This window comes from Gavia stellata, chromosome Z (assembly GCF_030936135.1).
Source record: "Gavia stellata isolate bGavSte3 chromosome Z, bGavSte3.hap2, whole genome shotgun sequence".
In the NCBI taxonomy this organism is placed as follows: Eukaryota; Metazoa; Chordata; class Aves; order Gaviiformes; family Gaviidae; genus Gavia; species Gavia stellata.
Window position 1 is genome coordinate 29,193,696 of NC_082637.1, and position 12,216 is coordinate 29,205,911.

The following is a 12,216-nucleotide window of genomic DNA, read 5'->3' on the forward strand; positions in this document are numbered from 1 at the left end:
ATGAAAAACAGATTCCTTGGTCTAAGAGCAATTACTACAAATTTATATATAATTTACTACAAATTTATTTATAAGACCAGAATTTTGTCCATAACAAGAATATGGTGAAAATATCTTTCTACTTTGAAAGACAGTAAGAGGATCTTACCACGGTAACATTTTTCCAAGTCAAAAAGTCAAATGAAACCCAAAGAATCCTAAGTTCACAGAAGAGATCAAGCATGGCTTGGTTTGATATGCTGTCTGGGTATTTGCATTCTTTGCCACATTCCTTAATGGCAGGTGGACCTGCACTGCAGGCAGTGAGCAGAGGTGCAGACAGGGTGTAACCTCTCACTATCATGATGGACAGCCGCTGCAATCTGCCACCTCCCTTCTCCACCAACCAGCACCTCTTGTGTCAACACATGACTGATAAAGATCTACTTAATACCATTCATTCCTCAAAGCTTTGGTGACATCCCTAGATCAACCTAGATCCCTAGATCAAGTTGTTAATAACTTCAGTAGTATTTCACATTTTGAAAACTTCAATCTCATACACATGCTATCATATCATTATCAAATTATTGATTTGTTCAATTAAAAACATTCAGCCAATGCAAAGATTATGTTTTGGACCTTTTTAGTTTTGTTAAGAATTGTTTTGTTATGGTAATATAGTTATCACGAACAACTTCCATGCCTGTCTGGCAATGGTGAAAATCTGCTTATGTGATTCCTTGAACATTGGCTGACAAGTAACTCCACGGTAACAGTGTAAATGAATGGTATATCTGAAATAAAATTACAATGGAGAATTAAAAAAAAATTAAAAAATTCTATACATACTATTTCAGTAATCCCACTAAGTTTTCCAGTAGACAGCTTTGGTCTTGAAGCAGGCCTTGGAGGGGGTACAATGGTGCCTACAGAAAGAGGAGTTGTGGGCCTTGCTGGAAGAAAGCAAATTTAAGGAAGTAAATATCAGAAAGGTCACACTGATCATAAATACATACTCACTTGAATAGAATAACTGGAAGTTATGTTTCTATTAAGAGTTCCTATTTTACAAGCTCCATTTTGTAAGATTTACCGCTAATCATAAATGCTTTTAAAATAGGGCCATGTGATATCCCAAAAAGTGACTCTAAAAATGGCATCATGGGCTTTCTCATTGCTCTCAAATGACTTTATACCAACTATTCTTGGAGGTTTGTACATAAAAAGATGGTTTTACCCAAGTTTCCTTTTGTGTATAATCTGTATGGATTCAGAATACAGGATGGTCTTTCAAGTCTTACCATAAATGGAAAATTCAGTGGAAATTCATATTTGGTCCTGGCTGACAATGGCATAACTCTGTTTACACCAAATTTTGCCCACTGAAATCCCATTTACTTCAATAAGTATACACCAGTGTAACAGATAAATTACTCTGCTGATTTTAAGAACGCACTAACTCCTTATTATCTCTTAGCTGAGCTATCAGGAGTAAAAAGCAGGTGAAAAAAAATAATGCCCCCATGTCCTTGTAAACCTAACAGAAACAACAGATGGTGACAGCAGTACAAAGATGCCACTTTTACAAAGTCACTTTTCTGATTAGAGCAAATAGAACTGTATTTCAAAATAAATGTTAGATGCCACCCAATGAGTACACCAGATCTAAAATTAACCTTAAAGTAGACTGAAATCCTAATATACGCCTATGTTGTTGCAGCACATCCTATTATCTCCCTCAGATTATTGTGTATAGTTCTTTCTTAATTAAATCAGTTAATGTTATTTAGTACGGAATTTTCTCAGGCATTCAGCATAACTGCTGTTGTTTAAGTACGGGAGTTTCATCACTGACTTGGGAAGAAAGAAATTAAGCTAATACTGACCACATCCACCTTAAGAGTTGCAAACTCAAATGTCCTCAGATAAATTAACTTCTCAAGTATCAGTCATTCCTTTAAAATTCTTATTATGCCCCAAGATGACAGTGCATGCTAAACACTGAGTAGCCTGCTGCAGTACCACAGGCATTCAGTGAGTTATGGCACACTTGCCCCAATGCAGTTTTCCTTTGCACTCTTAGTATGTAGCATTACTGTGATATCATCCATGCTTCAAAATACTGGGTGTTAAAAAGGAACAGTTTTAATTCCAATTTATTTAACTACATTTAATCTGAAAATATCTATACAAAGCTATTTAGGAATGGAATTTTTGCAAATTCAATCACTTAATCTTTGAGATCTCACTGCTATGTGACATCCCACAAAAATAAATTCCTATTTCTAGAAAAGCAAAGCTCTTAATAGTTAAGAGAAAGCAATGCCTTTAACTGAATAATTTGAATTTTTCTTCTTATTTCAAGCTCAATATTTACTACATTGTCCTAACTTTCAAGGAAGTTGGTGCTAACAAGCAGTTTAGTACATTCTAAGTAAGAAGATGAGTTAATTTTAACATCAGGTGAGCAATAAGAACAAAAAGAAAAAATGAGTCCAAATCTTGCTTTTTGGAGTCAGTTATTAGCAAAAAGCAATACACAATGCATGCTTGCCATACCCTTATTTGTATAAGAACAAGAAGACACTAAACTATAGTCCAGTAGTGCTGAAGATGATGTGGAAGAAATTTCAACAGCCGTGCCAGTTTCTTCAATGAATAATTGTTCATGGCATATAGTTTTATTGAAAAGGTCACTTTGATCCTCAGAAGCACAGCTGTTGGAAGAATTCCCAAGCAAAGCAGACGAGGCAAGGCAGGCATTTTCAGTTTTTAAATACAATCTTTGGGGTTCCTTCTTGTCTGCGCTTGTGTGTCTAATTGTAAGATGTTCATCAGCAAAGGAAATCCAGTCACTCTGAGACCGTGAAACACAGGATAAAGTACTGGTACTCCCTGACGGCGCTGCTGTAACACCAGATTTGCACAAAGTGCTAATAGTAAAGTCTGGTGAGGATGGGCTTTTAGACCCAGAATCTGTCTGGTGTCCAAGCAAAGACTGAGATACTCTACACCCAGGCAAGTCAGTGGTAGATGAAGAGGAGCTCCTGTTGTGCTCTTTTAGTGTAGCTGAAGGTAAAGGGAAGAATTGAAACTAGGACGAACAATGAAAAGATGAAAATTTCAATATTCAAAAAAGTATTCAAAATCCACTGCATGAGGATTACTAGCCAGCATCAAAAATAACTGCTCTACTAGGCTAAAAATCCCACCACTTACAAATAAAAGAAAAAAACCCTCACTACATATTGCATGTACTTCTTTCATACTGCCAACCATGTCACTTTCCATTTTTTAAGTAAGCCAGAAAGTAATTTATTTTGGTTTTCTCCATTTAAGGCCCTACTTCTCATGACTTTACTTATTCCTCTCTTTCTCTCGGTTGTACTTTAACTCCCTCTCATCTTTGCCTTTTTCTTCTTGTGTCCTATTCCATTTTTGTTTCCTTCTGTTTTCATTTCTTTCAAAGTTATTTAATCAAACATAACCTCTCATGTTCCTTCCACACATTTTTATCCTCTTACCCTTAACATTTGTAATGGAAAGGCCCAACATAATGGCTGGCCTGTGAATGAACAAAGACAATGCAGCCATGAGACCCTGTTTGATATTCTTCTGTCTGCATCAACCACTATCTAATCAGTAACTATATGTATGAGGCATCATCCACCCCAGTTTATTTCTTCTCTCATCCTATAGTCTTCAGGCTGCTGGAAAACAGGAGTTTTCCACAAGGATTCCCTGCACTTGGCTGTTGCTTGTTGCAGTAGATGACAACAAAAGCAGAAAATGCAAGGTTAGTCAATTCTCAACATCTTGCAGACTGGCAAAGCTAGGAGCAACAGCAGAGTGACATACAGAATGAAAGAAGAGAGCAACACATTTAAAAGTTCAGATCAAAAGAATAGGTGTCCTCTCTACAGTGGTCCTTTTGCCATGAACAAGTACATTCTCTAAGCCCACATAAACAGAGTTTTAACATAGCTTTCCTTTTCTAACAGATATTTTAAATATAATTCAAAGTCTTTAAAATACTACTATAAATCTAGTCAAAAAACCATGTGGAAATGTTCAAAACTATTTTAAAAATACATATGGATGACAATGAGAAAAATAAAAAGAAGCATCTTTACAATATCAATAGCTGGCTAAAAGACGTCTGTTGTGTTTGTTAAGTTAGCTTAAACTTCTAATAAAGCAGGATTATTCATGGATGACCAAAGTTTACTTCCATGCTGCATAAACCACTGTCTGCTCAAATACCATGGTAGTTTAAGCGTTCAGTGGTTAACACAGAATTACGAAACAGTATCTAAAGAAATGTTTTAACAGTAAAAAGAAGAAAGTAACCTGTCCTGTGGGACATGCTACATCATGATATGCAGATATGCTGTATACAAAACAACTGTAAATGTAATTTAAGTTTTGGATTGAGATTTTCAAACGCTTTAAGCATCAGCTTACCTGTATTAACCTTTAAGTTGAAGATATACCACTGATTTCAAGGAAAATACAATCAGATCAAAGTTGTGTATTTTTTAAAGTCTTTAGAACTAAGCTGCAGGTTAGTGAGCATCGGAGCTTGATTTAAACAACAATATGGCCTACATCAATCCAGTGGGGTTTTTTCCCCAAATGTATTAGTAATTTGTTATACTTCAGAACACTCACTTTCTACTTAACTCCACAGATCATTTCACAAGTGTAAGTATCTTAGTTAACTCCTGGAACAACAATCATTTGAATAATTATTTAGCAGATAAAGTTTGCCAAGGCACAGATATCTTATATGTAAAATTGACTTATGCCCACAGGACACTATATTCCACCAACTTAAATGAAATGTAGGGCTCTGTGCATACGCCTTTTTTCGGTATGAGGGCTCAAGTAGATGACTCCCCCGCAGATATGGCTACAGAGGATTTTATGGATCCCAATCACCTGTCACTACTCATCAGAGAGAGACTACTTTCTCCACAGTCCTGCTGCCAGGATGGGCTGTATGAACATTTCCTAACCTGCTCTGACTTCCCATCCAGACGTAGCAATAAACAATTGGATACAGTAACAACCACCAGCACAACAAATCAAGCATCCTCTCCCTTCCTCTACAGACTCCAACACCAGATCAAAGCTAGCAAAACAGATTATTTTGAGAGAGCACGACTTCTTTTTTGTCATATTCCAGTACTATTTATCTATGTATAATTTATCCTTAAATATGTCAAAAATTTGGATCCACTAGCCAATAATCTGGACTGGTTACCTAAGTGAGGAAGAGACAATGTAATGATTTCCGCAAGCTAGATTTGTTAAAAACCATCACTTTTTGAACATGAATTTGTAGTTCCACTTAAAACCCAAAGGGTTACATAGCAACGCTGGTTGCTGCTAAAGGGACATTACTAAGGCCAAGAAGAATTAACACTACTTGTGCAGAATTCCCCTATTGATACATGTACTCTTCTCCTTACTGTTCTTCAATCTGTATGCTCAAGCACAGAGGAAAACAGCTAGAAAGCCATAATTGTGAACAAAGAAGTGAGGTCTATTATATTTTTTGGAATATGAATACCTTGCTAAAAGAAACAGTGAACACTTCCTTTCTCAGACATGTAGGAGGAGAAAAGTCTCTACATTAAGACAGCAGGGGGTGGAAAATAGATATGCAGTAGGTAGATTGAGAAGAACTATGGGAACAGCGTATCTGCTACTGTTAGTAAATAGATTCTGCTTTAAATCCCCTGAGATAATCAACATAAATAAGAAATAATCTAAATAAATACTTACAGTAAGCAGGTCCTAACACAGCCATAATATCTGCTTTTGTTTCAGCCTCTCCTTCCTTTTTCTGAACTAGTTTCTCAACATCTCCTTTTCTCAGCCTCTTCAACACTTATACCCACTTGTATGCTATTTTGCCTCCTTCTCTTTCACTGCCTTTTGAATGTAACAATCAATATTGACTATCTTTGTGATTCCCCCTCCCCCCCCCCTCCAAAGACCAGGTTTCAGGAAAGCCTGACACTGTCCTGTCCACACTAATATCCTCCAGAATCCTGCACCCCAAAATCCCACGCAACATCTGCCTTCCCCTTGCCCCTCCCATATTCCTCAGCCCACTCTTTTCCTCCCAATACCCCTGGTCTCAGGTGGTGCCAGGAACTCCCCCTTAATTCTGCTCTCAGTCCTGTCATTTTTATTCGTCTCCCCTTGGATTATGCCTGCACGACTCCTAACCGAATCATGGTTTCCTATAGCAAACAGGTTCCTCACAGCAAAGCTCTGCGGTGCCTTTGTACTACATAGCTCAATGGACTGTCCTGGAAAGAAGAAACCTATCTCTATTCACAGTGCAAGCTCAGCTTGTCTCACAGTTGCTGCAACAACCTCCATTTAATCTCCCAGCCCAGGCAGGTGAAAAAATAGGATTATATTCTAGATGGTGATAATTTTTTGGAAACTGAGAGAAGGTGATAAAAAAAGGCAGAAGCAAGACAGAATTTTCCTAAGGTTTCTAGTGTTCCCTCTTCCCCCTTGCTCCCTAGCTTGAAAGCCTGATATACTGCACCCTCAGCTGTGTATTACTTATAAGACAGTATACCACTTTACAGAATTCTTTCATTTCAATACTCAAAGCACATCCCCTTGCAAGAACTTAAAAAGCAACAACAGAACATCCTGAAATATAGAGAAAATATTTTCTACTATCAAATATTTTACCTGAGGAGGATGAGGATGCCAAGGAAGCTGAAGAGGAAGATTCAAGAGAACTACTGAAGAGTGGATCCCATACCAGGAGGTCACTGTTCCCCTTTCTATATTAAGAGTTACAATTGGAATATAAACAAAAGATGTATATACTCATAAAAATCAAACTACAACTTCAGTAGTAGTTTGATAATATAATAACTATAATAATATGATAAATACATTTGATAAATTCTTCTTTATTAGTCACTCTTTGTATCTAAAAATAGAAAGTACTTACAAATTGCAGGTCAAGAAACTGATTTACATAATGACATTATCTGAACTGGCACCTTGGTGCAAGTTTGTTTGTGGACATACTTCATAATGTCAGTTAAATGACTGTCATTTTCAAGGAGATGTACATCTTCAAATCCATTTATTTCAGTATATAATGAATACGTGGACGAGGTGCTTAGGGACATGGTTTGGTTTAGTGGTGGACTTAGCAGGGTTAGGTTTACAGTTGGACTTGTGGATCTTAAAGGTCTTTTCCAACCTAAACGATTCTATGATTCTATGATATACTGAACATATAAGCAATGTATACAGACCTGTCCAAATCTGGGGCTTGTAATCTTAAACACTTTACCATGGAACACTATAGCATAAAAACTAAACCTGTCTTATTTAAAACCTGAGATTTTAATAAAAACCAGTATTTTGTAATCATGTAATTATAAATATCACCTGAGACACACCACAATGAAACAAATGCATTAGAAGGGGAAAAAAATTAATAGAAATCTCCATTTTTGCATAATTACTCCTTAACTTATCAGCAGTCAGCTGGTATTTCCAATGAATTTCTGAGTATCAGATATAAGTAAGACCAAATTCCCACAAAAGTGCATTTGATAGAATTTTAAATTTGAACTTACTCATTAGTTGGAGCAGAAAGCTTTGATTTTGTTAACTCTTCACCTAAGCAAAAGACACAGTATTATTACCAAAGCTGTGACACTCTAAAATAAAAATTTCAGCTTCAACATAAAAAGATAGTAAATATTAACACTTGCAGTTCAAAACTAATTATGAATTATTAAAACAGAAAAGAGAAAATGCATTATTTCTGATAATATAAATTCAGATATTCCTGAAATACCTTCTAATAGGATAGGACTACACAAAGCAATGCATTTCAAGAGGAAGTGTTGTTCACTTGAAGTGTCTTCCTTAAATTATACTGTTTACATCAATATTATTCTTCAGCAAATCTGGCTTGGTTTCCCACTGAAAAAAAACCCTACAGGATAGAGACTAATGCTCTGTCCTCTATCTCCATGGCCAGGTTTTATGTGTTTGACTATAAAACAGAGAGAGTGTGCTTTGCTGGTTTGTGGATCATACTAAACTTCATTGGGTGGAAGGGTTTTAAGAACTTGCACAGGAGTCTTTTCCATGGGGTCCCCCCCTTTGGCTCTTGGATGTGTTCCTCATCACTGTCACAGACAGCCTTATCTGTTTCCCAGAATAGGGAACAGCTGCGCATATAGAAAAAGAAGAGGTACCTAGAACTGACAGGATAAGTATTTTTTTCTATTTAAAATACAGATACTTAAGAAGTTTATTTCTTCAACAATTAAAAACCCTCCTATTTTCATGCTATGTTAAAAAACGTACGTAAACAGACTAAAAGTTAAAGATTCACACTTACTGGATGAATTTCGATTCATTTGTCCCTGAAACAAGAAAAAAAAAAAAAAGGAATAAATTCTTCTACTAACTGTCAAATAAAACGCTTACTAGTCCCCCCGTTCTTATTTCCACTCAAGTTTCTATGAGATCATTTGCTTTCAATGCCAGGCAAAACATTCTGAGCTTGCAGAAGACCAGAACATGAGCCAGAACAAAGCAACCAGTGCACATCTGCCACACCAGTAAGAAAAGGCAGGAACGAACACTGTAGAGCTGACAAAGGGAGCAGTATTACTAAATCCCTTTACAGGCTGGGGCAGTAAAATTAAACAGTTTATATATCACATGGTATATATGAAAAGAAACATTCCTAAGGTTTTGCCAGTAACTCCCCTCACATACTACAGTTACTTGTTTTCAATCTAAAAAAGTGAATAAAAAGCCATTTTGTACTTACAGGACTGTATCTCTGCTTTCAAAGTGTGCGGAAATAAAGAGAAAAATAATCATTATTATTTTAATATGTTATGCACAATATTTTCCTTAAAATCAGAGCTGTTCTTATTCTGATCTGAATATTGTACTAGCATACTTTAATACTATTTATTTGTACTATCATCTCATGGTATAAAGCTTCATTCTGTGGATTGGCAGGATACATCAATAAAGCTGCACTGTAAATGTTCAACATGTATCCACATTATATGATCAGTTTTAAAGGTTTGTTATCAAATTTATTATCAAATACTAATTAGTAAACTATGTTAAAAGCCATGCTCAGCTAACTCCACAATGTAGTCAAATGTCTTGTGGTGGCAACAGCAGAAAGACAAGGACCAAGCACTCCCAAGACTCAAAGGAAAGTTAAAATCTGAGAAGGAAGAATTACTTAATGTTACACTGCAATAAAGTGTACCAAAGTGTATCAAAGATGACCTAAAGCACAAGGAAAAAAGAATGAACTCGAACCTGTAATAATTTCTGAACAGTAAAATATATGTTTACACTAAAGGTTGTTTACCACTTTTCTCTTCTATGCATTAAAAGTACAAGGAACAAAGCAACTTACAGATATTGCTGGAGAAAGAGTGATGTTCCCTATAGATACTTTCAATTCATCCAAGGAAGGCATGGTATATTGAGAGCTATTATTTGGCTGGACAGGTTTTATTTCTACATGGAACCTCCTGGGTTCATCATCTTCAGAGTCAGAATCACTGGATGAATAGAAATGGTTCTCTTTGGTATGTTTTTCTCCGTTAAGGTGGAAATACTTCAAATTCTTCTGCTTAATCCATTTCATAATCATGGTCTACAAAATGCTTATATTAAGTGAACGCCACAGATAAACAATGCTGCCTAACCTCTTTGTGCACTTCCACAGACACTTCAAGTATACCCACAGTCCAAAATTCACAACTCAGAGTTAAAATTCAGTTTTTATATTCCATTTATATTCATAATGGTATTCTGTTCTGAAAGGCACTATGTCATGTAACTAAAAAATTGCATCTGTCATATAACTGAACAACTGTATATTTGAAGGCATCAGGATAAATTACAGATTCTACATTAGCAACACTTCTGCACATTAAATTTAGGAGTTGTAAGACTCAATCAGGGATTCTTGTTGAAATCCTTTTAAACCAAGTGAAGGAAAGCCCTAGCCTTTTTAATTAGCAGTGAAATGCCCATGGTACCTGTACCAAGCGTTAACAGTAGAGGAAGCAGCAGCAGCAGCCACCATTACTTGCCCCTTTTGCAGAGTGGCACTGAAAATTTTGCAGGAAAGGATGCCAGTTACACAGAAGGCTGCAGAGTAAACTGAACAACGTCATCTGCTTAAAGCACTGTCATCCTTGGCAAAGAAAGGAATTACAGTAACAACTCAGCCCTCAAAATAATCAAAATACACAGATGAATTTAGCAGTGGGTCTTTATATGCATAGGAGCTGCACTGAACAAAAGCTCTGAAAGGCCTATGCTAAGTCTTAAAAGATGCATGTTTTGACAAGAAAGAATTTGAAAATTTGCCTCTACCTAGGGGGAGCATATATATTCTATACCTCACTTCTGTTATTTTCACTTGGAAACATGCCAGCCATTGGCATTAAATCTCTTCAAACTATTCTCTGACAAAGATTAAAACCTGAATCCTAAAGACATTCCAAATGCACTCCAACTGAAAGAATCCCTGAGTCGTGGTGAGGAAGAAGTCAAATGTCATCATCTTACAGACTGTCTGTCCCCCAGAATGGATCATATCTAGAAAAGAAAGTTTCAAATACAAGTAATTTTTCATCTCATCAAAAGATCTCTTGTCTTGAAAGTTACCACCAAGTTTCAAGATTCACCTCCCAGGAATCAGGCAGCTCTTGTAAAATGCTTTTCCAACACTTAAGACTGGACTTACTGACTGCTGTTATGGTAAAACAATGTCCTCCAACAAATCACCTCAAAAGTTCCCAGCAACAGAACAAATATCCACTCTTGGAGGCTAAGGGAGAAAAAGAGGAAGGGAACTGATGACTTCCTGAATCTGGTCAAGATTTTCAGAAGCTGAAGTACTACCTGGCTGACAGGGATTGTAAATCATTGAGCTTTTTCACTGAATGTATGGCTTTTTCTATTGTTTCACAATAAAAAGGGTAATACAGAAAAGGATGTCCAGACAAATCATTTACAAAGCATGAATGTTGTTCACTCCTCTCTCCCTTTCATAAATGTATGCAAAGCATGAAATAATGCCCCTCTCAGAACTGGATAAAAGTCTTTCACGTTTATATCGATTTTGTAAATAGGAGATAACACGAACTGCTTTTATTGGTACAGGAATCCTCACTGGGGCAACAGAGGCGTATTTTGCAAAGCTGATGAAAACAGAGAAGCTATGATGATTGATTGGACCACTTTAAGGTGCTGTTAACTGTTTAAAAGTTTTCACAATTCAAAGTAATTGCAAAGTGTAAGTTTACATTTTATCTGCAGTACCCAGAGAATTCAGTGAATACATTTCCAAAAATGAGCTATCTTGCTAACATATTAGGTTTGCTTAGATCTGCAGCAATTATTCCCATCTCTTAAGTAGAGCTTCCCTCTGTTTCTGATGGGAGGGAAAAAGAGGACAAGAATTTTTTTCCTTCAAAGGAAGAGCAGAGAAAAATCACAAGCCTCCACAAAAAATGACTCATAACAAAAATCTGTTCTGCATATCAAAGCTATTATAAAAAGACAGTAATAAGCTAGAAGCACCAATTAGAAACAGCATGTGGTGTAATGACTTCATTAAGTAACAGAAATTCTATTTCTAGACTGCTGGAGCTCCCGATCTTTTTAATGGTGTTATAAAAAAGCAGGAGAGTGCAGGTATAGAACAGATAACCACTCCGTATGCTTAAAAAAGTTTACAGACTTTACTTTAAACTCTCTGAGAGCTTTTCAAGGAGAAAGATCTGCATGGTCACCTTAAAGCTTTTCTTCAGGCTTTGTTTTATTTTGTTCTTTTACTGTCAGACAACAACCATATTTTTAAACATCTGATCTAATCTTTAACATTTGCACACACACAAAATCTAAGATAGACAAAATTTTACACATTTTGCAAAAGCTATGAACATAAGAATACAAGGTTGCAACATAAGCATGAATGTCATCATCTTCCTTTACTTAACACTTTAATCAGTACTTCCTCTCTCCAAAGAATTGTAATAACATCAAATAACTTGGCACAGTAATACTAAAAAGGATATCCTGTGTTGCTTCTGGTTTAATGCTGTATCCTTCATCATCTACATCAGGAATGTTCTAAAAACAACAACAGAAACGATGATATTAACAAATAAGTAA

General features: G+C 36.2%; 1 protein-coding gene across 1 annotated transcript in view; it reads right to left on the reverse strand.

Moving 5' to 3' along the window:
* FCHO2 (FCH and mu domain containing endocytic adaptor 2) overlaps positions 1-12,216 on the reverse strand; it is a 100,553-nt gene that overhangs the window by 19,370 nt on the left and 68,967 nt on the right. Inside the window, exons 12-18 of the mRNA XM_059834235.1 lie at positions 12,108-12,174; positions 9,440-9,624; positions 8,828-8,839; positions 8,390-8,414; positions 7,614-7,656; positions 6,706-6,800; positions 832-935 (exon numbers count right to left, since the gene is read on the reverse strand). Of these exons, the coding sequence (XP_059690218.1) occupies positions 832-935; positions 6,706-6,800; positions 7,614-7,656; positions 8,390-8,414; positions 8,828-8,839; positions 9,440-9,624; positions 12,108-12,174 (531 nt within the window). The remainder of the gene's footprint in view (positions 1-831; positions 936-6,705; positions 6,801-7,613; positions 7,657-8,389; positions 8,415-8,827; positions 8,840-9,439; positions 9,625-12,107; positions 12,175-12,216) is intronic.